At 37.2% G+C, this 27,975-nt stretch overlaps 1 protein-coding gene across 1 annotated transcript in view; it reads right to left on the bottom strand.

The window, feature by feature from the left end:
- The window catches only part of astn2 (astrotactin 2), a 455,595-nt gene that overhangs the window by 3,391 nt on the left and 424,229 nt on the right, over window positions 1–27,975 (bottom strand). The window contains exons 20-22 of the mRNA XM_081365202.1: window positions 13,319–13,460; window positions 2,746–2,846; window positions 1,149–1,332 (exon numbers count right to left, since the gene is read on the bottom strand). Coding sequence (XP_081221328.1) covers window positions 1,149–1,332; window positions 2,746–2,846; window positions 13,319–13,460 — 427 coding nt within the window. The remainder of the gene's footprint in view (window positions 1–1,148; window positions 1,333–2,745; window positions 2,847–13,318; window positions 13,461–27,975) is intronic.

Consider the following 27,975-nt stretch of genomic DNA (forward strand, 5'->3'; position numbering starts at 1 on the left):
ACACTTATTCTGATGTGTTAACTAACAAGTAGGCTACTTGATTATATTTTTAACTGTGGTGTGTTGTTTGATATTACATTTAAAGTTCATATATTTTAAATTCACTAAATTGCAACTTTAGTGCAAGAGTATACGAATATATATGAATACATGACATATATTGGAAGTTTAATTAGAAATTACATTGAAGTGTATAAAAGCTTGTACTTTCGGCAATGCACTATATATTTCAAATATATAAAGTACTTAAGTGGATGAAACAAGAACTCTAAAGTTCAGCTAAATGCATGTAATATAAATTAAAATATAATAAATTTTTATATGTAATAGTTTATATTAGTGTTCTTGTTACACGTTACACGCTACTGTAGTAATAACTATAAATTGTGCATAATTACATGCAACTAACCCTCAACCAAACCCTGATCCTAATCCTAACCCTGTAGTAAGTACATGATAATTATTATTACACAGTACTTAAATGCATAATTACACTGTAACATGGACACCTTAAAATAGAGGTTACACTTTTTTAAGGTGTCATTGTTGCAGTGTAATTATATATTTAAGTACAGAGTAATATTAATTAACTACATGTTACTTACTATAGGGTTAGGGTAGGATTAAGATTTGGTTGAGGGTTAGTTACATGTAATTACGCATAATTTATTGCTATTACTATGGTAAGTACATGTAACATATGTAACAAGGACACTGTACAATAAAGTGTTACCAAATAAAGTATGACCTTTTTATGTAATTGCAATTAACATGCAATTAAGCATCCGAAGACTTCATATATTCACTTTAGTATATTATTTAAAAGTATAATAGTGCACTTTGTTTTTACAAGGGTCATCAATATCACTATGATCCACTATTGGTTAAAAGCCACAAAGGCTGCGTTCACACTATAGCTGAATGTGATCTGGTTTTGTCACTCAGATCACAGTGAGAACAGCCTGAAGTACACTGAGTCTATCAGACACATATCTGATTTCTATGCCATATCTTTTTTTTTTTTTGTGAAATTGAAAAGTGCACTATTGTGTTTTGTCATAAAGATCTGATTAAAACAGATTAGACTGAGCAAAGAGTGTGAGATGCAGAGAATGACTTGAGCATTGATTGATCATTCTCTTCCTCACCTGGGTCCAAGTTCATCCTCACTTCTCCACACAAAGTCTCCAAACTTCTCGTAGTGTGAGTTGTAGTGATGCTGCACGCGATACAGCAGTGGTGGGGAGATCTCCATCAGGGTGTTGTAGGCCGTCTGCTGCTCCTTTCCACTGGTGTAGCCGTTATACAGGTTGTACACTTTATCTGCGATCTCTGTTTGAGGAGAGAGAAGGTCTGACATCCAAAAACTGAACTGTCTCTATTCTAAGGAAGCTTGTTTCTGCCACTGAATAAAAATAATAATAAAGGCAATTGCACATTTTTATCTTGCAATTCTGACTTTTTTCTCAGAATTGCAAGATACAAAAAGCGCATTTGCGAGTTATAAAGTCAGAATTGTGAGAAATAAACTCGAAATTCTGAGAAAATGTCAGAATTGTGAGCTGACTTTTTTTCTGAAAATTTGCGAGTTTATATTAGAGACTTTATTGCATGCAATTGCAATTTTATATCTTGTAATTGTGAGAATTTGTAGTTTTTTATTCCGTTGCAGAAACAAACTTCCATTGTATTCAAAGAAACATTCTAAGAAAATCTTCTGTTCTTTCATCTTTGGTGACAAATGAAATTCTGCCAGTGTTTTGTGAAACTTGTGTAAAAGTACGTATTAGTAACATATTTTGAGAGAATATATTTAAGTGCAAACTGAATGCCATGTTTTTAATTTCAATTAAATTGAATAGTATTAGCTTTTTTTATTATTATTATTAAATGGAGTTGAACTTTTAGTGTTTTGACCCACTTACTGTAAGTAGTACTTTTGTCGTCTTTTAAATGAACTTCATATGCATTATCTACAGTTACATTTATAATCAAGTACTTTACATGTGCTTCAGTGTTTAAGTGTACTTGTTTCAAGCACTACAAAGGATTGCTAAAACACGATGACTGAACTTTGACATTATTACAAAGTGCACTTTTTAAAAGTGTACTTAAGTGTGTTAAGAAGGTGTAATCTCATTAAGTACACTTTCTACTATACATTCAGTAATTTAAGTACACTACAAGTGCACATTCAATACAATGAAACACACTTTGTTTCCACAAGAGAGTCAGAACTAAATATGAGATTTCCTAACATGCTTTAATTGTTTCTTAACACATCATCACTGTGTCATTGTTACATGTAGTTACTGGAGTAATACCTATAAATGATATAGGCAAACCCTTAGCCAAACCCTGATCCTAACCCTATAGTAAATAAGTACATGTTATTATTACTACATACTTAAATGTGTAATTACACTGTAACACGGAAACCTTAAAATAAAGTTTTACACTAATTATATATCTAAGTACAGAGTAATATTAATTAAATATACATGTACTTACTAAAGGGTTAGGGTAGAGTTAGGGTTTGATTGAGGATTAGTTGCATGTAATTATGCATAATTTACTGTTATTACTATGTTAAGGACACTGTAAAATAAAGAGTTGCCAAATAAAGAGTAACCCTTTATGACTTTCATGGTAAGTCCTACTTTTCCTTTTCTTTGAGTGAACTTTCTGTAATCCTATTTTGACTTTGATATTGATTTTGAGTATTATTATTATTATTATTATTACCTTCAGCTTTGCTGTCATCCACCATCGGACAAGACGTGCGGACGGTCACAAAACTCGCGTCCGAACGACTACCACGACTGTCCACCGCATAAAGAGTGAACCTAGAAGAGAGGACGTGAGGAAAAGACTGTTTCAGTGTGTTTCCTAATCTCTGTTTTTAAGCTCCATGTAACTGAGACATTTGCATGGAACATTTACACCAATAAACAAATAGAGCAAAGTAAGCCAAATAACTTTGGGCTTCGGCAACATAAACACGGAATCTTACGACAAAATCATTAAAACCGAAAGGTGTCCCTGAACGAGTGTTTTCTGCAGTTCTTGTTTAAGAGCCACAGACCACTAAAAGCACGCAGGCAGGGATTCCAGTGGATTCTGTTACGTTAGGAAATTGCGTGCATGACGAGCAAAAAAAAAAAAAAAAAAACGAAAGAAAAAAAACAGTCATTACGGCTAATAGCAGCTTAAATGGGACTCCCACTTCCTCTAATGACGGAGTTCCGTTTGGCAAATAAAAAACACATTTAAGCTGCAGCTCAGCGTTTTCCCAGACCACCCAGCACAACCTGCACTACCAGCCCTGACTCCGGGATAATGACACGCGGGTCACTGAGGTCACTGATGCGGACTCCTTTATCTGACTATGTCTAGTTATTATTTTTAGCCAATATTTATTGTGCAAGACAATTTTTTATTTTTTTTTGCACCACAAGTGTGAATAACACTTAGATGCTATTTGGCGTGTGTGGCAGGCTTTTCACCTGAGAAAGTATTTATATAAATATTATACAGTGTATATATTATTTGGACAATCACTTACTCTTGCTTTGAACAAAACTCCATCAGTGTTTAAATCTCGTAATAGAACAATAATGACCAATATTTAAATCTCTTAACATATCAATGTATATACAAAATATCTTTAAATATTTACTTAAAATCTTAAAGAGGGCCTATTATATGCTTTTTTCCATGTTCATCTTTCTTTAGTGTGTAATGTTGCTGTTTGATCATGAAAAAGCTCTGCAAAGCTACAAAGTCCCTCCAGCTGGGGTTCTTCTCTATATCAGTGTCACTGTTTCTCCCTGAAACGCCTCCATTGTAGTCTTGAGTTTCTTCCGGGAATGAACACGTCACAATATTCCTCATTTAAATAATTCATGCGCAGAATAAAGGGGCGGGGCCTGGTTGAGTTAGTTAGTGGTGTGTTAAACTAGTGGTTATGGTAAGGGGCGGGACATTTGCCAAACAAAGCCCTCGACCAATCACAACACACTGCTCCAGCCGACCAATCAGAGCACAGTGTGTTTTTCAGAAGGAGGGGCTTCATAGAGACAGGAACTAAACAGAGCGTTACTGACAGACTGGGAAGAGAGGAGCCGCAAAAATTTAGAATATGAAGAAAATTATGAACATTCAAACTTGAAACCCTGTTCTAGTAGAGCCAAAACCAATACTTTGTGAAAGGGCATAATACGGCCTCTTTAATTGCCTTTGAATGCTCACACATGTGCTCGAGTCCATGCAACTCTAATATATGTGCTCGGCAACACTTTAAATACATTATAGATCTGGACCAAATATTCGGAAGACTGCTTGTATCATCATTTTACATTGTATCATATCATTCTGTATTGTGAATATAGTCCCAGCTACAGTTGCAACACAAACCAACACCCTTTAGCATTGCCTATATTCTTAAATAATAAAAGGCTGTTAAATGTTGCTGACTCATAACCTCAGCATGGCTCCAAATCTTTGTACTGTACCGTACGTCAAGTGCACTGTAAACATACATTAAGAAGATTAGGTAGACTCTCCACGTTTATATGCAATGTGCCAGCATCAGATTAAATTGCAAAACACATTTTTTTTTTTATTGAAATTCCTTCATTACCAGAAATGCAGTCATACCATAAACCAACATCACATGCATCCAACCCGAGACGCCGGTTGCAGACATTTGTTCATTCCAGCTTTGTTGTATCACATTCATCACTGATGAATCCAATGAAATCGATACGCTTTCTGACTATGCATAAGACAATGGGAGGAAGCCAGAGATGTCTTTTCCCTGCTTCCAAGGAGAACTTTCTTTACACGGCAAGGTTTCGACACTTTGACTCTTCCTTTGTTTGGAAATCCATATTTCAATAACCACTAGCTGATTGTTTTGTTTGTAATACGGTCTGTTTATACATGGCTTGCATAGTTTGCCTGATCTTGTTATTCATCGAATGAGTGTGGCATTCCTTTCCTAAACCTCACCAAAAGACATCACTCCAAATGCAGGCCAGACACCATCCGCTGCCAATCTCATCAGAACAACACTGGCTCAACAATCACATTGTTTGAATTATGTGGTTGCGTGGTTGCCTATTGGAGTGTTTTTTTATTTTTATATTTAATTGTTTTATTTTTTTTTATCAGACAATTTGTAGATTGGTTTAAGGACTTCAGAAGGGGAACTCTAGACTAGTTGCTGTTTTGGGTTGTTTAAGGTGTTGCAACACTGCCAAAGGTACTTTTTGTACTTACGTAGGCTACTCCGCATTAGCTCTCACTTTACCGTACGCTCTTAAAAATAAAGGCTCCAAAAGAAGGTTTTGAAGCAATGACATAGAAGAACCATTTTGGGTTTCCCAAAGAACCAAAAGAACCATTTTTCAAAAACCAAGTTGCATTTTTGGTCATTTTCACAATATTTTCATGGCCCCCAGAATATTTTGTTATATGAATCTGAACATGCAATGTATCAAAAGAAAGAACAGACCCTTTTCTTAAAAAAAAACAAAAAAAAAAAAAAAAAAACTGTTTATAGCTTCATGCATTCTTTTTTATCAACACTTGAATGTGGGTCAGTTTCATTAAAAAAGCAACATTTTGAGCAAAAATCTGAGAAAATCATGTTTTGTCAAAGACTACATCCTGATCGGATTCAGAACGATGAACAAAACACAGATGGAGTAGATCGAGTCCTAAAGCTTCACGGTCCTGTAGCTCGTCCTGGGTCGACATTTCACTCAGTAACATTAGGCAGTTTTGATTTATATGCTGTTAAATGTTGATTATCACTTTATTTTACATATGCATATGATTACAAATGATATTGCTTGTTTCTGCCTCTTTTTTGTCTGTGTTTTGATTAGGAGATTCTGTACTCTTTCAGAAGATGCGTAATAGCGCCCCCTACCGTATAACAGTGAAAACACAGAAAGCCGGAAATTTCCGTCAATGCCGGTGAAAGAGTAAATAGTCTAAAGGCCTGTATATATAATGATAAGTAAACAGTTTTAATAATCGTCCTAATTTTATGAGAATAAACTATACCACAACTGTAACGATAACAACATAAAGGAACGATATAATTGGAACCACTTTCAAAACGATAAAAGAGCCAATCAGAATACATCTTTTATCCTTTAGAATCCATCAAAACTGCAGCACAAACTTATAATAAATTGAGTGTTAGCATGCGCTGGTGTGGACGGTATAATCAGAGAATGTCTAATAAGGGGAGAACTTCCACTCTCAGTAAGCTTCCGGCTTCTGAACTGGTTGCAGTTCCACTCTGGTTCCACATGAGGACGCTCACAGGACGAGTGCAGAATGAATGGAGGTCTATGGCGCTATACCCCTCAAAATCCACTCTTCTCAGGATATCATTTTTTGTCTAGTAATTTGAATGTTGTATTCGAAAGGAGATGCAAAGAAATTACACATTGCTGGGTGTTAGATTTTTTAGAGTCACTTATTTGCTTTAAAAAGTCTTTTAAAATGTCAATGATGTCATACACATCGTACGACCAGAGATACTGCTTTACGGCAATCCTTCAGTCACTTTGGTGCTTTCGCGCTCTGCACTTTCTTTTCTCTCGAGACATCGACAACACAGCTGACACAGGGAAACACATGTGCTAGAAGAGTTTTTGTTTTGTTGTTTTAAAAGACCACACCGAAAATACACACACACACACACACACACACACACACACACACACACACACACACACACACACGATGCCATCAAGCAGTATCTCTGGTCATAATCAGTCCTTCACTGACCAATCAGCGTTCATTAGCAGAATGCTAGCGTGTTATGGGCAACAACAACTCAACCTGTAAGAAATCGAAAGGACATAAGTACTCGTTCATTCAACCTTCGACCTGTAACCCATGTTAAACTTGCAAAACCTTCAATCAAATCTGAGATTTCTCAACGGCAATCGGGTGGAAGAGACACATTTAGCCATCTAGCTCCATAGACTCCCATTCATTCTGCACTCATGGGCGATCGCCCCCAGTGGAACTCTGGTGGAACTACAACCAAAATTCGGTACAATATAGGACTTAATAGGGAGTGGCCAGGCTCTCCGTAGATGGGCTCTGGTATAATATAGTTATCGTTATAGCTGTGAACGGGCCTTAAAGAACCATTTTCCACTATAAAGAAACTTTTGTTCAATGGAAATTGATGTAAAAGGTTATTTTTGGAACCTTCGATGCGAATAAAGAACCTTTATCTGTAAGAGCGTTTCTAAATGGGGTGCAGCTCTTTAAACGCCATTTTTTGATGCTTTAGTTTTATTCATGTTTCTTATCTTTGCTTCTCTCTCTGGATGTCACATGCCATTTAAATCCAAGTCTGAGGAACTCTGCGAACAATTGGCAGTGATAAAGATCACCCAGGAGAACAAAGGCGAAGTGGTCTGGCTCATCGCTGGGAATGTCAAAACACATTCCCCTTCGCCCCTCAGGAACGATCCCTCTCTCTCTTTCTCTCTCTCTCTTCCTCTGCCCGGCTGACACACTCTACATCTGTCTTTTTCTCACTTCAGTTTCACCATTCTCTGGTTACTCCTGTATGTTTGGCTTTTTTCAGCTCATGGCAGTTTGGATTTCTGGCACCTTTAGTTCAGCCGTTAAATTAGTTGCTTTTGGCAAATCTGAGCACAGATTGAGACACCGTTGAGATATTTTCAAAGGCACGTAAGATAGATGGATAGCGGTTTCCCGTAGACTTCAGCAAAACTCGACTTTAATCTCGAGAACAAACAAGATGTCACGACAATTACAGACGGTGGTGTGCCAAGTCAGGTCGCATTTATTTCAATAGCGCTTTATACAATTCAGATTCAAAGCAGCTTAAAGGCACAATATGTTTTTTTTTGCTTTAAAAATATAAAAAATCACTATATCTATGTTATATATTTTTTAAAGTTGTGTATTTACATTATCCCGACAGGTCCAATTAACTTCTAAATCCAGAGAAATTAATATTTTAATTCGAAGACACGGACCGTGTCTTTATTTCCGTTATGTCGCAGTCAATGGCGTCATATCCGCGTTGTCCCTGGTTTCCGCCTATGGTTTCCGCTCGTACTGCCATGGTAACCAGAGCTATGAGCAGAGCCCTTAACCAAAGCGACTGACGCGGACAACTTTGTAGTTCGCAATGTCTATCTCTATCTGCTGTTGTTGTTTCGTTCAAACATTATGGACCATGGCAAGCAGACTTTGGATAAAAAAGGAGAACTAAAATGAGAATCAATATCAGCGCGGTGTTTTCGAGATGCCGAGAGCTCCCATAGACAGTATATAAACGAGAGCTCCACGTCCGAGACTTCGACCGCTCCTACATGTACTTTATTAAACAGGTGAGCACATTTACATAAAACTAATCAATGTTATATAGTTCAACAATGATAAAATGTTAGAATATGATCTGTATGTTATTCTCATGTTGATGTAGCTTATTGCTAGTCTCAAACAGACAGACCAACACATACTTTTCAACACATTCAAATGCAGTTTAGTGTGCTAGTGTAATGTTAGACCAAGTGAAACAGCGCTGCGTTACCTCACAAGTTTAATTTGTCTAATAAACTGACCTGTGAGTAGTAATTCTGTGTGTAGTTCGGTAGAATGAAATGTCCATATTCCTTTTATATCCGCGGGACTCGCGTCGCGTGTGGAGCTGATAGCGGTCTCTTAGCAATCCCGAACTGCTTCATATCACAGTCATGATAAAAGCATCGATCTATTCAGTTATCCATAAACATTATTAGATCGGCCGGCTTGACGTTGACGACAAGATCCATAATTCTTAGCATGTGTTGCGTCATCAAACTACGCCTTTGTTATTGTAAAGAGGTTAGCGACCCCTAGTGGACAAAAAAATTCCATACTGTACGTTTAACATCAATAAACAGGAATTTCAAGCAGTTTTCAAGCAGTGATTATTCAGTTCAATGTTGATTCAGTTCAGTTCAATAACAGCGTCGATGGTACAAAGTTAGCATCATTTATGAGCTCGATTCATTTTAAATATCGTTCTCATCCGATAGTGTCAAATTTGAAATTTTACTGTATGTCACTGTGGAAGCTTTTCGGTGATACCTTAAAGCTTTTCTTATGGGTTTTCCACCAAAAATAATTCACTCGGAGATGATATTTTCACAGTGAAGCTCTGCTAAATCATTGCTAAAGGACATGTGGCTTTTAGGAGTTTGTTTTGGGGTTGAAAATATGCATCTGGGCTGATCTTGTTGGTCAAACGTGGCTATTCTGAAGCACAGACACATTTAAGAAAATACTTTTGGAAGTAAAATGCATTTGTATGCTAATCTTAACATCAGCTACTTAGGAAAACAGAAATCAGGTTTAATGGAAGCATTTAAAGATCTTGTAGTCAGTGTTCTCGTAATGGGTTGCCTTCCAGGCATCAAACACATTAGTAGCTAAAACAACAGATATTTCCTTCAGCTTGAAGGGTTTGGTTTCAACTCTTCTTGTGAGATATACCAGAACACCAATCAAACGTGGTTGAGGAGATGAGGACAGAAGATAGATGTACTTCTTATATAGGTTATGAATTGTTTTGACCTTACAACGAGCAAGCTAAACAGAGATTTGGGCCCTGAACCTTGGAGAGCATTATGCATAATTCAGGCATCTCATAATTCATGCCATGGTATGGGTCACACCAGGTTTATCATGCTTCGCTGTGTCAGTGGCCATGATTTATTCTGACCTTTAAAGAATCATGATTTCAGGGTCTGTTCTCAGAGTTTCACCACTAACCTTCTCCCAAGAGTCAACTATGCTACGCTGCTCATTTAGGTTGATTGTTTAGCAATTTTTCAAACTTAAGCTGTTTTGAGAGATTGTCTGTTTGTTAGACTGATTAGTGACGACTAAATGCCAAATTCTCCTTAGCATCAAAACAGAATGCTGACAAAATTGCACTTTGCAAGCCATAGATTTGTGCAATTTAATCTAGATGGTTGGTTCAGTGCAGCCAAAGACACGTCAAGACGGAAGGCATACTTTCTCATTTATAAATTAAATTATACTTTTTTTTTTACTGCACTTCAGGTTAGTGTATTGATTCTTTCATTTAAAATTTTAACTTTAATTGGATAAAAGCATCTGCTAAATGAATAAATGTGAATTTAACGTACAAGTACGGCTTCAGAAACCAAGTGCACAAGTTATATTTTTATGAGACTTTAGTTTAAGTTTTTTTTCTTTTTCATGATTTTTTGAGCTTGGTTCTAAGTCACCATCCACTTTGTTGTACGGAAAAAAAGCTGACATGATGAAAACAAATGTATATCTATTGTTGAGGGAGAGTAAATGATGACAAAATGCTCATTTCTGGGTAAACGATTGAAATGAAAACCAAAGGCCTGGGAAAGTTTGGTGAGGAACCAAGGTGGCAATAAGATGGAAAATCACACAACATTATGAAAGAACTAAAGGTACAAAGTTCGTAAACCCCCTCAATATAAAGTATATAAGAAGGCAACACAGTTAAATTTGACATTGATGACGCTAATCCTGTTCATAAATAAACCATGTTCTGATACGTCTTGTCTAGAGAGACCTAATCAATCAACACAGAAAAGGCCATTTTATTACCTGTCTGGATCAAAAAGAGCTCTATAAACACAACTTACAGAAATACCACACTTAGCAAACTTAGATTACATAATCCAAACCACATCAATTTACTTGCCGGAGGTCTTTGGACCAAGTCGGTGTTGGAAGGATGTGTCCTTCCAAAGAAACCAGACTGAATATATCACATTTGTGCTGAATGCTAACATGCATTACAGCTGCACTCAATGACAAGTCCACATTTCAATATTATAATTTACATTATTAATATTTTTTATTTTACTAATCAAACTCTTTAAAACCAAACAGGTTTTCTTTTGAAATATTGTTTTAATCTGTAATCAGCTGTCCTCAATATCACTCTTCTTTATAAAATCATTTTAATTAACAAAAGCCAGTTCTGTCCTCCAGTGACTGACAACAGCACAAACATCGGTAAGTATTATGAGTGGGTTAGAGCTCCAGTTGGTAAGAATTGCATACTACAACCAAAAAATATGATCCCATCAGTCCTATTTCATCACCTCTATAGTAATCAACTCTGCAACAATCTTTTATCTTGCTATAATGCATCACGGTCACTACAATCACATGGATCAACATGATTTCAGGCAGTATATATATATAAAAATTTCACAACTCAATTTGGTAACACTTTATTTCAACGGTCCACTTCAGAGATTCTACTAACTACAAGTAACTTTGCAACTACAAGTAACTTTGCAACTACATGTCAACTAGCAGTCATTGGAGTATTAGTAGACTGTCTGCTTAATAGCGGTGTAATGGTACATGTATTCATCCCGAACTGTCGCGGTACGACAATCAGACGACGAATACAGTCAGTCACAGGCGATCCACACTCCAGTCCAGAAGGGGGCGTGTGGTAATGCAACGCTGTTTGCTAACTGAAGGAGAAGAGACGATCTGTGCACCAATCCAAAACAAGAGTTCAGATGCACGCAAGAGCTTGCCATTAGCCTATACGCTGAGTTTCGAATAGTTTTTGTGACGCGCGCCACAAACTTCACAGAAAGGAAACCGGGACGGCAGAAAGCGGCATCCTGTTTGTTCTCTTTATTTTACAAAAACAAAAGAATATAAATTTTTTTTGGTGTGTGACCCAAATTATGTCTTACTCTTATCTGTATGACCATAAATTATGAAGTATTTTGAGATGTTTCCGCTGTTATAATGAGACAAAATCATGTGGCATTGTGTCGAATTGTATTGTGGAAGTTGGGGAATTATGCGTGTCATGGAAACGGGAACGCCTCAGGTGCCGCTTCACTCGCCGTCTCCTCATGGAAGAAAATAAATGAAAAGAAGCATAGCATTGGGGATTTCACCCCTACTTTATTTTGATGCTCCCCAACAGATATTCTACTGACTATACTGTAAGTAACTTCACAACTACATGTCAACTTATTCTACAAACCCAAACCCTAACCTAACAGTCTACTAGTCCACTAATACTCTAATGAGAGTTAGTTGACATGTAGCTGCAAAGTTACTTATAGTTAGTAGAATATCTGTTAGGGAGCATCAAAATAAAGTAGGGGTGTAACAGAACACAAAAGTCACGGTTTGGTACGTACCTCTGTTTGGGGGTCATAGTTCGATACGAGTTCAGGTTTATAGTCAGTAGAATGTCTAAAGTGGACCATCAAAATAAAGTGTAACCCTAAAATATGATCATGGCTAAAGAATGTTACTTTGCTGCATGTTGTCCTTAAAGGATTAGTTCACCTCAAAAGGAAAATTTCCTGATAATTTACTCACCCCAATGCCATCCAAGATGTTCATGTCTTTCTTTCTTCAGTGGAAAAGAAATTTGAGGAAAACATTTCAGGATTTTTCTCCACACAATGGACTTCAGTGGCAACCAAATTGTTGAAGTCCAAATCAATGCAGATTCAAAGGGCTCTGCTGATTTAATTAAAAAATAATCAATTTTTAATTTATTGAATTTAACTTAGAAAACTTTAAACTACATTAAACTTTAAACTAATTTAAACTTTAAACTAAATTAGATTTCAAACTAAATTAAACTTCAAACTACTTTAATCTTCAAACTACTTTAATCTTCAAACTACTTTAAACTTCAAACTTTCTGGATCAAACTTTATCAAGCCAACTAAAAGTTTGTCTCGACAAATTTTATAATCTAAGAGCTGAGGAATAGGGTCTTAACTAGTGAAACGATCGGTCATTTTCGGTCAAAATGATCGGTCATTTTCTAAAATAAAAATAAAAATTTAATTAAAATAAAAATGTATATACTTTTTAACCACAATTGTTCGTCTTGTGCTGGTCTGCAACGTCATCACGTTGGAAAGGTCAAGCGTTATGTCATCTATCTAAGTTATTTGTCTGTGTACTCCGGTTCAAAAAGGTAGGGAAGGGCGAAAAATCCTGAAATGTTTTCCTCAAAAAACTTGATTTCTTTTCCACTGAAGAAAGAAAGACATGAACATCTTGAATGGCATTGGGGTAGGTAAATTATCAGGAAATTTTCATTTTGAGGTGAACTAATCCTTTAAAAACACAGTTTTACACCGCCAAGACAATATAGTGTATTCACAATATACTGAAGGAAGTATAAGAAGTTCACATTGAAATGAAGAGCTAGAGGACTTAATCAATCTTAGTTGCTTGCTGTGGCTCTTACCTATAAAGGCTGTCGGGCTCCAGGCACTTGAAGACGAGAGAGTAGATGATGCTGTGAGGATGTTCTCCGCTTCGCCGTCCTGCTACCACACACGAGGAGCCCAGACCCGAGAAAAGATCGTCCATGAGGCTTAGAACCTCTCCTGAAAAACACAGAGGGACATTCACGTTAATATAGGACTAGTTCATCCAAAAATGACAATTCAGCACTCACTCTAACATAATTCAGGAGACCTGTTACCACAACTTAATTACCACAATCCAAAACAAGTGAAGAAGCCGCAGAAACAAGCGTTAGAATCGTTGATAAAATAACGCGATCATTAACCATTAAACATCAAAACTGATGAATTTGATCTGGATGAAGTCTTTGACAAAAACAACATTTTAAACAGCTTTCTGTTCAAAATTTTGCTTCACATTCACAAATGTGAATAAAAAAAGAATTTGTGAAGCTAGAATCATTTTTTTTAAAGCACAGTGTCTGTTCTATCTTTTAGTGTAATGCATGTTCAGATATTCATACAACAAAATATTCACACCTAAGACATGACATTTTTGTGAAAATGATCAAATATGCTGGCGGTGGCTGGCAATTTTTTTTTCTTTAAAAAAAAAACACTGGCGGTGAAAGAGTTAATAGTGACCACAGCTAGAAAAAAAGGGGTGTGCGACATGAGTGAAAAAATTAGATCTCGATATTTTCTAAGATTTTGTTTTAATTCTGTTGATAATAATAAAAGGGGTGTGCGACATGGGTGAACAAATCAGATCTCGATATTTTCTAGGATATTTGTTTTTATTCTGTTGGTAATAATAAAAGGGGTGTGCGACATGGGTGAAAAAATATCGGTGAAATGAAATATCACCACCGATAATGATATCACTGATATGGGTGAAAAATATATAATTTGCAAACTCGTCTTAATAAGACCTTTATTTTTCTTGTGCTGTTACCATGGCAAGTTTAAGCCTGCCGAGAACTGTGACCCGTGTTATTGTAGTATCATTGATATACTATTGTCGTTTTTACATTAGTTTATATTTTCAGTTTTAATTTTCATTTTAAGAAACAAGAAGTGTGAATATTCTCCCCAAACATTCGCCTATGTTTTTGAAAATCAGTAAATAAAAAATCATGATGCATGTTCATTTTTTGATTAACTGTCCCTATAGTCCTGCAAGAAATCAAAGCATTGCATACATTAGACCTGAAAACAAAAGACATGTAAGTAGTGCATGCCATTTTCCTGCAAATAGCAGTTTCCAGAAAACATTCAAGTCAGCTTTCAGGAAAATAACACACAGGCAGTTGCTAAACCCAGTTTCCAGCACGACCTAAGAGGCAAAGCTGACAAGAAAAGAGCAAGCAGTAAAAACAACATTTGACACCTCCAGTTTTAGCAACTCTGGAGCTAGACGAACATGCGTCGTAGGCTCACATCAGTTTTTAACACGTTCCAAAATACATATCAAAACGGCAGAACGTGTCTGGGTTGTGCGTCCCGAGGGAACCGTAAAAAATGGGCAACGGAGGGAAGGTCTAGAAAAGGGGGACTGAACGAACCAATGATTTAGCCATTTTCCCAGAAAAGCACATTGCATATAAGGGAAGCTTCCCGCTCACATTCCAACACCTCAAGAGAGCCCAAGCCAAGACGTCTTTTTATAAGGTCTCAAAACCCATTGCTTTCACTTTGTGGCCCCCATGTTCTGTATAATTTGCAAACTTGACATTCATGAAATGGAAAACAATGGCATGGCAACTCCACACACGACCGCAAAAGATCCGTGTTGAATAATCCCAGTGATGGAATGCCCTGAAATTCATGCATAGTTTCCTCTCGTCCAGGAGGCCCACGCTGCTCGTGTTCAACATGATACAATGTTTCTCCTACGCTTCGCTTGAAGCCGACCATCAAAACAAAGCATAGGAAATATTCCAGCAAAAGGTCGAGGGAGGTCGTAATGACAGGAAAATATAGACTGCTGTAGGGCTGCAACTAAAAAACTAAACTTATCTAACATCACAAGGGAAAAAAAAACTAAACACAAATCACAAAACATTTGCAAAAAAAACATGTTGCAAAATTTTAGACTGCATGCCTTAAAAACAAAGCTAGTTGAGATCAGTGAAGCGAGGAATAATCTGGAGCACTCGTACATAAACACATTTCAAAATGTTCTCTGGAAGCAAAGATTATTTTGATAATTGATTAACTGTTTCATTAATTCCATATCATCTTTAATGTTGTCCTGTGTACTGTATGTAGGCTATGCTAAACATTGCAGAGGGTAACACTTTATTTTAAGGTGTCCTTGTTACAGTGTAATTAAAAATTGAAGTACTGAGTAATATGAATTGATAACATGTACCTGTGACATGGAATACAACGCCTTGAAATCACCAAAAAGTTGGATATCCCCGGACCAGAACTCCGGTTGTCAGATGACAAGATGTGAGCGCGATAACTTCGGTTGGACGAATACAACGGATATATTCACCTCAGAGAATTATGGATTATATGGAGATTATTATATATATCATATTTATTATTATATATTATGGAGAATTATGTACATGGATTATATTTCATGTTGTGTTTTTATTAATCTTGATTTCTCACAACTTGTGTGCTAATAAAGTCTCATGAACGCGCACAGAAGATCAACGGCCAAAGTCAGGATTTTCCTTCAATAATACATTAAATTTGGGTTTGTTTTTCACCAAACCCTATCATATTAATCCAGAACACTTGCAAAATACGACACTTATCACATGGAATCATTCTGTGATACTTTTGCATATTTTTTAGAATGACATCATTTGGTATTTGGACATACCGTATGGCATTTGAACAACACCAGGGTGAGTAAATTATGACTTTATTTTCATTTAAGAGTGAAATATTCCTTTAAGACCATGTAGTGTGGGCCATTTTTTAAGATGACATTTTTTTTAAATAATTTTCTTTAGTGGAAAAAGAAAGAAGGCCGTATGGCATTTGAACAACACCAGGGTGAGTAAATTATGACATTATTTTAATTTAAAGGTGAAATATTCGGTAACACTTTATTTTACAGTGTCCTTGTTAAGTATGTTACATGTACTTACCATAGTAATAACAGTAAATAATGCATAATTACATGCAACTAACCCTCAACCAAATCCTACTCCTACCCTAACCCTAGAGTAAGTACATGTAGTTGCTTAATATTACTCTGTACTTAAATATATAATTACACTGTAACAATGACACCTTAAAATAAAGTGTAACCAAATATTCCTTTAAGACCACGTAGCTTGGGTCATTTTACTAGCCCAATGACAGCTAGTAATACTTCAATGGGACATTGCCATGCATGAAGTCACAAGAACGTTAAGTTAGGTAACATAAGTATTTTAGAATGCCAGGGCCGTATTCATAAAGATTCTAAGAATCCTCTCAGAAAACTCTTAATTTAGCGTAAAAAAACTTTTACGTTATTGTCTTAGCTTAAGAGCGATTCGGGACCGATCTGAGAGCAACTCTGAGTAAGGAAAAGACAAAAGCTTTCATCTTAGTGAGGAGGCGGGGTTGACCCCGTTGCTATGTATGACACAATCTTTTGAAGACTGTGATTGGCTGGTTGTCCAAGAAGGAAAAAAAATAGTATAGGGTCTATTCTAAAGGCCCGTTCACACCAAGCACGATAACTATAAAGATAACGACAAAGATAACTATATATGCGTCCACACCAACGAACGATAACGGTCTTTTTATTCTAAGCACGCGCGTGCGCGCCCCATTTTAAATGCGCGAGACCTTTAAATTAGAATGGATTCTGATTGACTGTCAGTGTTTTATCGTTTGACAGCTGAAAAAAAAATCGTTCTGAAAGTGATCCCAACGATATCGTTCTTCATATCTTTATCGTTATAGTTGTGGTGTGAACTCTGTTATTCTTTAATATGGAGAACGATTTTTAGAATTATATCTTTATCGTTATCTTTATAGTTATCGTCCTTGGTGTGAACGGGCCTTAAGCCTTCACTTCTCACACACACATACACACACACACACACACACACACACACACACACACACACACACACACACACACACACACACACACACACACACACACACACACACACACACACACACACACACACACACATTATATATGTGTATATAAATCCTTTTTATTTTATTTACCATGCTGTTATTTGATTGGCTTAGAATGATAAAAATTGTTCCACTCTTTCCAATTACACTGATTGCTGGCATGCCTATTTAAGTGGTGGTTTGAATGTTGGTTTTAATGTAGCAAACATGGAATCAAAACCAAGAAGGGTGAGAAAGCCCGACTGGACAGAGGAACAGTGTTTACTGTTAGCCCAGTTAGTGGATGGACACAAGGCCATCCGTAAAGGAAAATGCGGGCCGGGTGTCAGAGCACGGGGCAAGAAGCAGACGTGGGCAAGAAGCAGCGCAAATTATTAACGGTTCATTCCCCCTGACTGTGCGCACCAGGAAAGCCTGCTATATTCATAAATGCAGTTTTTTGAGCCTGCAAGGTGGGAATGTCCAGTGGAAACGAAATGAACTGCGACACAATAAGAGGTTCTGAAAGTGCTGCAATTGTGTGTGTGATCGCTCTGCTTACAGAAGGTTGTGACAGACCCAAATCATTTGCATTTTCCCAGTTGCCAAATATCTTAATGTAGTGATTACTTTAATTTCCGGCGCTATGGCATTTCTGCGCTGTGTCGGAGATGTTAGCGTGTCTCTAATAAGATCTGTCACAAACATGATCTCACTGTCATCCATTGTCTGCAACACATTTCTTCTCCTTCGTCTTTCTGCCATTTTCTCCTCTGCTAAAGAAACTCTTAAGACTCTTAAAAGTCCTCGTCCGTACTCCTAACAATTTTGACCTCAAGTCTTTTTTTAAGGGTTAAGATGCTTTCTGAATAACTTTTTTCTTTCCTAGGATTTTTCTTTAATTTTAAGAGTAAACGCCCACATTTCTTCGAATTTTGTCACTAGGAGCTACTCTTTGCATTAAGATTTTTTATGAATACGGGCCCAGGCATTTTCAGTTGGCACCATATGGAGGACGGCCTGTGTCAAACCTCCTGACACCTGCCCACATCGCATCCAGCAACATGCAAGCCATGCAAGTTTGATGTCCACGCACACGAGCCCATGGGATCCGTGAGAGCTGTGTGCAGTGAACGGAAGAGTAGCGGCAGAGAGGTTTACATGCCGAACACGTGCATCGAAGACCTGAGATTTACATTGAGGTTCCACGGTTCAGAAAAAAACTCAATGTCAGATCTCCTAGCGGATTCTCAGTCTGAACGGTAATCGTTCCACTGTGTAAATACAAGTCGTGTCAGATATAGCACGAGCGTTTCAGTTCTACAGTAATTTGTCCGGGTCGTGAGTACGAAAGCAGATGTGGCTGATCATTTGGGACGTGGGCATGGATTTCCTTTCGGAGGCTTGTTGACTTCTTTTGACTGTTTTTCCCCTTTAGGATTGTTGGAGTATGTGATAATTACTAGCAAACCCCTGAAACAGCCCACGGGTGGCCGCTTTCCTGATTCCCAGTCACGGACTGGCCCATTGATTTATTCTGATTATCAAAACATACAAAGATAGCGTTTCCAGCCAAACCTCATGCAGAAACATCAAACATCAAACCGAGTTTTCTCTCTGTCGTACCTATCAAAGCCTCCACTTTCCCTTCTCTTTTGCACATTCTCTCGACTCGAAGCTGTCAGGGGGCCTGCGAAATCTGGCTCCGCTCGAGCATTCCTCGCATATTTGTGTCAATGTGAGGGAAATGGACCGAGGGCCAGGCGGCGTAATATAGATAGTCAATCTTAAGCACTTCTTGACCTCTTGTCACTGCTAATAGTGCGAGGAAACAAACTGAACAGGTCTCACATGGTGTCCCCGCCTGGCTTGAGTTCATATTTAGCGTGATTTTAAAATGCGTGCAAGGCGGTGATATTAAATGGAAGTGATTTGTAGAGTTATTTTGGTAACACTTTACGATAAGGTGCATTAGTTAACATTAGTTAATGTATTTACTAACATGAGCAATACATGAATACAATGTTATCCATCTGTTCATTGTTTGTTCATATTCGTTCACAGTGCATTGTTAACAAATACAACCTTTGATTTAAATAACATATAAGTAAATGTTGAAATTAATATTATTAAATGCTGTAGAAAGATTGTTCATTCTTAGTTCATGCACTGAAAAAAATGATTCATTGAATTTAATTAAAAAAAATATCGCAAGTGGTTGCACACAATTGATTTTAGCTACATTTAAACAAATGCATTAAGTTAAGTTAACTTAATAAATTTTAGTTCAACTTAATGCATTTGTTTAAATGTATCTAAAATCAATTGTGTGCAACCACTTACAATATTTTTTTTTTGTAAATTCAACTAATCATTTTTTTCAGTGTGTTATCTAAGGTAGTTAAATAATGTTAACTAATGAACCGTATTGTAAAGTGTTACCGTTTTTTTTTTTTTTTTTTTTTTATCATTTATATACTATTATAGTTTTTATACACTTAGCTAATCTCGGCCCATGCTGGGGAGAAGCTCCGGCTTGTGTGAATGGCATCGCAACGCAATGCTTTCGGTACAATTAACGTTTAACGTAAAACAGGTGGCCTCTTCTGGGTGCACGGGTTCAAACAAACGGAACATAACTGCAGATATGTTCCATAAATTCTTCCCAAGTCTCCATATAATTCAGGCCAGGGCCACACATACGGTAAAATCATAACAGCTCGTGTTTATACAATTTAAGAGCCTGAAGACAGAGCCGGCTGCTCTTGAACAAAGACCACGCTTTTGTGTTGTTGTTTTTTCTCTTTTCTGAATCAAATATGAGTACATGTCCGGTGTAGTTCTGCTAGATTTATAGAACGATTCCTGCCAAGATTAAGAGTTGTACTGTAGTAGTATCATATGATTTGTGTTTTCATTTGTAAAATGAACACATTTTATTTCCCTAGTTGCATGCACATTAAAGCCTTGTTTGCGCTTGCTCAAGCACTTTTACATTTTTAACATGCAGTTTTAAAAGGTGTTTATTTTATATTCTTAAATTATGTCATGGAATCAAACTGCAATTAAACATTGTAAAATGCACTTTTTAACTTAAATAAATAAATAACAATGACATATAATCAAATAAAAACCCTAATGCATTTTATTAAATTTGTATGTTTATAAGGTTATGTTTGAGGCTGCTCAGACAATACAAAAATACTAGATTTGTAGAGCTTCCCAGTGTTTTTTAGCGTCATTAATATATTATTATAGGTTTCGTTAATATATTAATAAAATATAAATATAAAATATAAAAATATATTAATACATATTATATATTAATATAAAATTCTATAAACATAAAAATCTAATTTTCTTGAATTTCTTGTAAAAAAAAAATAAATATATATATATATATATATATATATATTTTTTTTTTTTATATATATTTTTTTTTTACAAGAAATTCAAGAAAATCTAATTTTCCCCCAAAGACTACAACATGCATAAGAAATGCTTTTATCGCTTGTTTTTGCTTCCCCTACCATATAACAGTGGCGGGGAAAGAGTTAATGACGATAGCCCATCCAAAACTCACCGTCATGATGTTGCTATGTGGTTTCCAAGGTGTTGCTAGGGTGCTCTGGGTTGTTGCTTGGATGTCCATATCATAAACTAATTAAAAATGAATCATGTTCAAAAGCAAACGTGAGAAAAAACACATTTGCTGAAGCAACCAAGCAGTTTTAGCTTGAGCGCTTCACATCACGAGTGCAGTGCTGTACCAGGTGAGCTTCAGAGCAAGTTTACTACATAAGTAGTGCATAAAAGACATAGACATATGGAGCTGATTATCTGATGGAATCATTAAAATATATTAGTTTACAAATCATGCACTATGATAAAAGTGTTTTGAGCTTGTAGCACGAAAATAAGTCAAGTTAAGTCAAGTCAAGTCAAGTATATTTGTATAGCGCTTTTCACAATACAGATTGTATCAAAGCAGCTTCACAGTATTAAATTAAAATAATACAACAAGGTTTGTTTCTAGTGGAATTTATTGATTGATAAAATTAAATTAAATATTCCCAAAATATCCCCAACTGAGCAAGCCAAAGGCAACAGTGGCAAGGAACCGAAAAAAAAATGCATCAGGTGACCTAATGGTGACCTGAAACTCCATCAGGTGACCTAATGGAGAAAAAAAAAAGTCGGGGGCCAGTTCTCCTCTGGCGTTTATGAACTAGAGGCCGGATTGTAGTTTGAACTGTAAGATTAAAAATATTACATGAATGCCTGGCTGAAGAGATGCGTCTTTAATCTAGTTTTAAACTGGGAGAGCGAGTCTGAGCAACGAACAGTATCAAGAAGGTTATTCCAGAGTTTTGGAACTAAATGTGAAAATGCTCTCCCTCCTTTGGTGGATCTGGATATTTAGTGATCTTAAAGAGCGCAATGGATTATAGGGCGATAGAAGATCTGTTAAATAGACTTGAGCTAAGCCGTTTAGGGCTTTATAAGTCAGTAGCAATACCTTGTAATTAAAGCCTGTTTTATATCTGCGTCGAACTGCCGCCGTAGCTACGTCGTAGGCTGTGTGTAGCGCGCGTACCCTACAGCGTACCCTGACGTGCACCTCTCCAAAAATGTAACAACGCGTCAATTCTACGCGGACACAAGCGCGGTGATTGGTCTGCCAGAATCCCTCCCTCGGGGTTCCACATGCTCCCTAGGTGCGCGTGCAGCGCGTCAACGCGGACAACGACACAGAAGTATAAATTAAAACCAACACGTTGCCTACGGCGTATAGGCTCCGGCGTAGGTCCGAAGCAGAAGTATAATGAGGCCTTAATACGGAACTTTATAGGTAACCAATGTAGTGATGATAAAATCTGTGTTATATGATCATATTTTATTGATCTAGCAAGAACTCTAGCGGCTGCATTTTGGACTAACTGTAGCTTGTTTATTGAGGATGCAGGACAACCAGCTAATAAAGCATTACAGTAATCTAGTCTCGAGGTCATGAATGCATGAACTAACTTTTCTGCATCAGAAACTGATAGCATATTACGTAGCTTAGCAATGTTTCTAAGGTGGAAAAAGGCTGTTCTTGTAACATATGAAATATGATTTTCAAAAGACAGGTTGCAATCTAGTATAACACCCAGGTCTTTTACTGTAACAGGACATCCTACTATGTTAAAACTGTATTGTGAGAGGTTTTGTGGGAGGTTTTTTGAACCGATAAGTAGTACCTCTGTCTTGTCTGGATTTAATAAAAGAAAATTATGCGTCATCCAATCTTTTATATTTTAACACACTCTGTCAATTTGGATAATTTAGCGTTTTCATTCGGCCGTGTTGAAATATAGATTTGAGTGTCATCAGCATAACAATGGAAACTAATTCCATGTTTCCTTATAATATTTCCAAGTGGCATCATATATATTGAGAATAATAGAGGGCCAAACACAGATCCCTGCGGAACTCCATAGTTTACTGACGTTATCTTCGATTTTTCTCCATTTAAATAGACAAAATGGTAGCGGTCAGAACCAGCTTAATGCTTGTCCTTGAACAGCAGTATAATTTTGTAGTCGATCTAAGAGTTTTGTGTGATCTATAGTATCGAACACAGCACTAAGATCAAGTAAAACTAGTATTGAGATACAGCCTTGGTCAGAAGCTAAAAGTAAATCATTTGTGATTTTAAGTCTTTATTAACCCGATGATCTGCCCATGTATTCATGATTTGTGTGAAAAGGAGCAAAAGTTGTTGGTGTTTTACTGCCTCTAGTGTTCATTTCTCCTGGAATCTGCAGTGAAATAATTTGCATAGGTACATTTTTGCAGTCCCAGTGATAATTCAAAGAGCAAGAAACTGCAATTATTAACATGGTTTTAGACAACCAATAGTCTAAGAGAAATCTAAACAGAATAGCTGTTGATCAGGATTGACACTATCAGCATTGTCACCGCTCTCCTTTAGCACAATAGAATATGAAAAAAAAGTGTACAGTGTTACACTACATATTTTCGGTCCGTTACAGTATATTTATATACACATGTTTGAGACTGACACACTCCACATAAGGATTTTGTGGTGCAGTATTGAACTTCTTGCAACAATTCCGGCCCTGCAAGCCAGCAAAGACACATCTGACCTTCTGATGTGATCTTTTCCAGGTCTTTGTGTGCTCCACATATGAGCATCTTCCTCTCTGTATTCATAGCCAAGCCGATACCCCAGCTGTGCTCGAGTACAGCCTGGCAGGACAGACATTACCTCAGCTAACCCCTGTTGGTGAACACGCACTCCTTGCCAGGGGTTCGGCAGGCAGGAACACCATGTCCATGCGTGCGTCTGCTTTCATTCATTACAGCAGAAGAGGCATAACTTTATCACCAGGCTGCGAGAACTGCGAGTACACTGCTACACATGCTATATCTGAGGTGTCTGAATGAATCAGTGCTGTGTCAGCAACAGCTGCTTCCAGTGTGTTAACACAAGGAGAACACAAAGTGTGAGATAAACTAGTAAAGGAATCAAGCAAATCAGGTCAGAGGTTAATGCACTTCAGCTTTGTCGAGTCAGAATCAAGACTGCAAGAAGACATCAGTTGTGAAGTGACTACAGCAACAGACACGATCAGAAGAGATGTACTGTGTATATATATGTATGTAGATGTGTATGTGTGTATGCATGTAAGTATGTACAGTGGGGAGAACAAGTATTTGTTACACTGCCGATTTTGCAGGTTTTCCCACTTACAAAGCATGTAGAAGTCTGTAATTTTTATCATAGGTACTCTTCAACTGTGAGTGTTGGAATCTAAAACAAAAATCCAGAAAACCACATTGTAGAATTTTTAAGTAATTAATTTGCATTTTATTGCATGTCAAAAGTATTTGATACATCAGAAAAGCAGAACTTGATATTTGGTACAGAAACCTTTGTTTGCAATTACAGAGATCATACATTTCCTGTAGTTCTTGACCAGGTTTGCACACACTGCAGCAGGGATTTTGGCCCACTCCTCCATACAGACCTTCTCCAGATCCTTCAGGTTTCGGGGCTGTCACTGGGCAATACGGACTTTCAGCTCCCTCCAAAGATTTTCTATTGGGTTCAGGTCTGCAGACTGGCTAGGCCACTCCAGGACCTTGAGATGCTTCTTACGGAGACACTCCTTAGTTGCCCTGGCTGTGTGTTTCGGGTCGTTGTCATGCTGGAAGACCCAGCCACGACCCATCTTCAATGCTCTTACTGAGGGAAGGAGGTTGTTGGCCAAGATCTCGCGATACATGGCCCCATCCATCCTCCTTTCAATACGGTGCAGTCATCCTGTCCCCTTTGCAGAAAAGCATCCCCAAAGAATGATGTTTCCACCTCCATGCTTCACGGTTGGGATGGTGTTCTTGGGGTTGCACTCATCCTTCTTCTTCCTCCAAACACGGCGAGTGGAGTTTAGACCAAAAAGCTCTATTTTTGTCTCATCAGAGAAAAATGACCTTCTCCCATTCCTCCTCTGGATCATCCAGATGGTCATTGGCAAACTTCAGACGGGCCTGGACATGCGCTGGCTTGAGCAGGGGGACCTTGCGTGCGCTGCAGGATTTTAATCCATGACGGCGTAGTGTGTTACTAATGGTTTTCTTTGAGACTGTGGTCCAGCTCTCTTCAGGTCATTGACCAGGTCCTGCCGTGTAGTTCTGGGCTGATACCTCACCTTCCTCATGATCATTGATGCCCCACGAGGTGAGATCTTGCATGGTGCCCCAGGCCGAGGGAGATTGACCATCATCTTGAACTTCTTCCATTTTCTAATAATTGCGTCAACAGTTGTTGCCTTCTCACCAAGCTGCTTGCCTGTTGTCCTGTAGCCCATCCCAGCCTTGTGCAGGTCTACAATTTTATCCCTGATGTCCTTACACAGCTCTCTGGTCTTGGCCATTGTGGAGAGGTTGGATTCTGTTTGATTGAGTGTGTGGACAGGTGTCTTTTATACAGGTAACGAGTTCAAACAGGTGAAGTTAATACAGGTAATAAGTGGAGAACAGGAGGGCTTCTTAAAGAAAAACTAACAGGTCTGTGAGAGCCGGAATTCTTACCGGTTGGTACGTGATCAAATACTTATGTCATGCAATAAAATGCAAATTAATTATTTAAAAATCATACAAAATGATTTTCTGGATTTCTGTTTTAGATTCCGTCACTCACAGTTGAAGAGTACCTATGATAAACATTTCAGACCTCTACATGCTTTGTAAGTAGGAAAACCTCAAAATCGGCAGTGTATCAAATAGGCTACTTGTTCTTCCCACTGTATGTATGTGTGTATGTATATGTGTGTATATATGTGTGTATGTGGATATATATATATATATGTTCATCCATATTGCTTTATGTATTAGCATGTTCATTTATTTGTTTAGCCATTGGTTTCCTTTCGTATTATGCAGTCTTTTCTTGCTTGTCTTCAACAGGCTTGTCGTATTTGTCTGATACTTGCTTTTTCAACACATATATATAACCACTAATCTATATGCAAAATTCCCTGAATATTAGTGCAGATTCCCTCTTGTTAAGACATTAAGAATGAAATTGCACAAAATGATAAATCGCCTTTAACATTTTGTTACATATATCAGCACTCATACCTTAATTACCTGTCTCTTAATTGTTATATGTCCTACTTACTGTTCTTTTACCCCCAAAATAATGCCTGATGTCTGCCACTGTCCCTTGTCTCTTACTCATCATAGTTAAATTAAATTAATTTCAAGTTTAAGTAGGTTGTATGTAAGTGACTTCCCTCGCGTCAGTGTTTTGAAATGAATCGCGTTGATTCATGTGTTAACGTCAAGCATTAAAATTCATAACGATCTTTTAATAATTGTTTCACTTGTGTGTGTTCGGGAGTGAAGAAATTGCGCGCCACTGTATGTTGTTCGGGACGGGAGTGAAGACCTATCTCGCGCCTAAATACAGATAGACTAGCTAGGCTAACAATATATTTTATATTTTTTAGCACCCCCCAAACTATTATTTTCATCCCTTTTGGGAGGGTCCAAGTCTCATCTAGGGGGGTCCGATCCCCACAATACCCCCCGTAATTCGAACCCTGCTCGTATCTACATATTTCGTCATTTATATATTTTTCATAAATCATGTATGTCTGTTTGTGGGTTTTGCAAATATTTATCCACTGAAAAGTATTAACTCTTTTCCAGGTTTCAGTGTTTTCACTGTTATACGGTAGGGGGCGCTATTACGCATCTTCTGAAAGAGGACTGAATCTCCTGATCTAAAGACATGTGAAGAAGAATCAGAAACAAGCAATAGCATATGTAATCATATGCAAATGTGAAAATAACGCAATCATCAACATTAGATAGCATATAAATCAAAACTGCCTAACGTTACTGAATGAAATGTCGACCCAGGACGAGCTACAGTCCTTGTGAATCTTTAGAGGTGTTGATCGACTCGATCTACTCCATCTGTGTTTTGATCGTCGTTCTGAATCCCATCTGGATGTAGTCTTTCACAAAACACGACTTTCTCAGCTTTTTGCTCAAAATGTTGCTTTTTTATTATAATTTACCCACATTCAAGTGTTGATAAAAAAATAATGCACATAGCATTGAGCATGACTCACATAGTTACAATAAACTTCATAACCTGTAAATTGATGAAAGATTAATGTGATGCATTTTCTGCCTCAGAGATGGCTGTTTTAATGATGGACAACACGTGTCCATAACTCTCTGAAATTCGCTGGTCAAAAGCTAATGCAGTGTTTTTCAATTTCCTGAAAAGTAGCGTTTTTGCAGATACAAGGTTTATCTCAAATTTAGATTTTTTTTTTTTTTTTTTTTTTTTTTTTTTTTTTTTTTTAGAATTGAACATTTATAACAAAACAAAATTTTTTTTTTTTTTTTTTTTTTTGCACTTCCGAGTTTGTATATTGAAATTTTGGGTTAAAGTCTCACATTTGAGACTTTTTCCCCCTCAGAATTTCAATTTTAAATCTTCACAATACAGAATTTATTTCTTGCCATTCCGAGTTTATATCTCACAATTTTTTGTTTTAGCTTTCAGTATTACTTGGTCAAATGAATTGAGTTGCAACTCAATCGCATGGCAGCATCAGTTCACAACTGAAAATCACTTAAGATATATGTGTAGGCTTTGTAAATAACATTAAATAACAACAGATAGCTCAGAAAACAAAGTTCTATAATTCTGACGTTGCATAAACCCAACTAATATTACAGCTTGCATGTTTAAATGTTGAACTGCGACTACAAAAAAAATATACTTTATTAGTGTTTATAATAGGGATGATATTTGCACAAGACAAAATAATAAATGCACAGTTCTGTCATGAAAATCTAGATGGCGCATGCAGACTGATGCAAGCTGATGATATTTACACCGTTAACTACTTGTCAGAAGCTGATTAGTTAATGTTGCATCTGCACCCAATGATCTTGCTGCTCAACATTTAAATGCACAGTTACCATTCACTATAGCAGTTTGCAGCGCGCTTTCAGAGTTCGTCTTAAACCCTCCACC

Source organism: Scardinius erythrophthalmus (assembly GCF_964197995.2).
Source record: "Scardinius erythrophthalmus genome assembly, chromosome: 5".
NCBI classification, from domain to species: Eukaryota; Metazoa; Chordata; class Actinopteri; order Cypriniformes; family Leuciscidae; genus Scardinius; species Scardinius erythrophthalmus.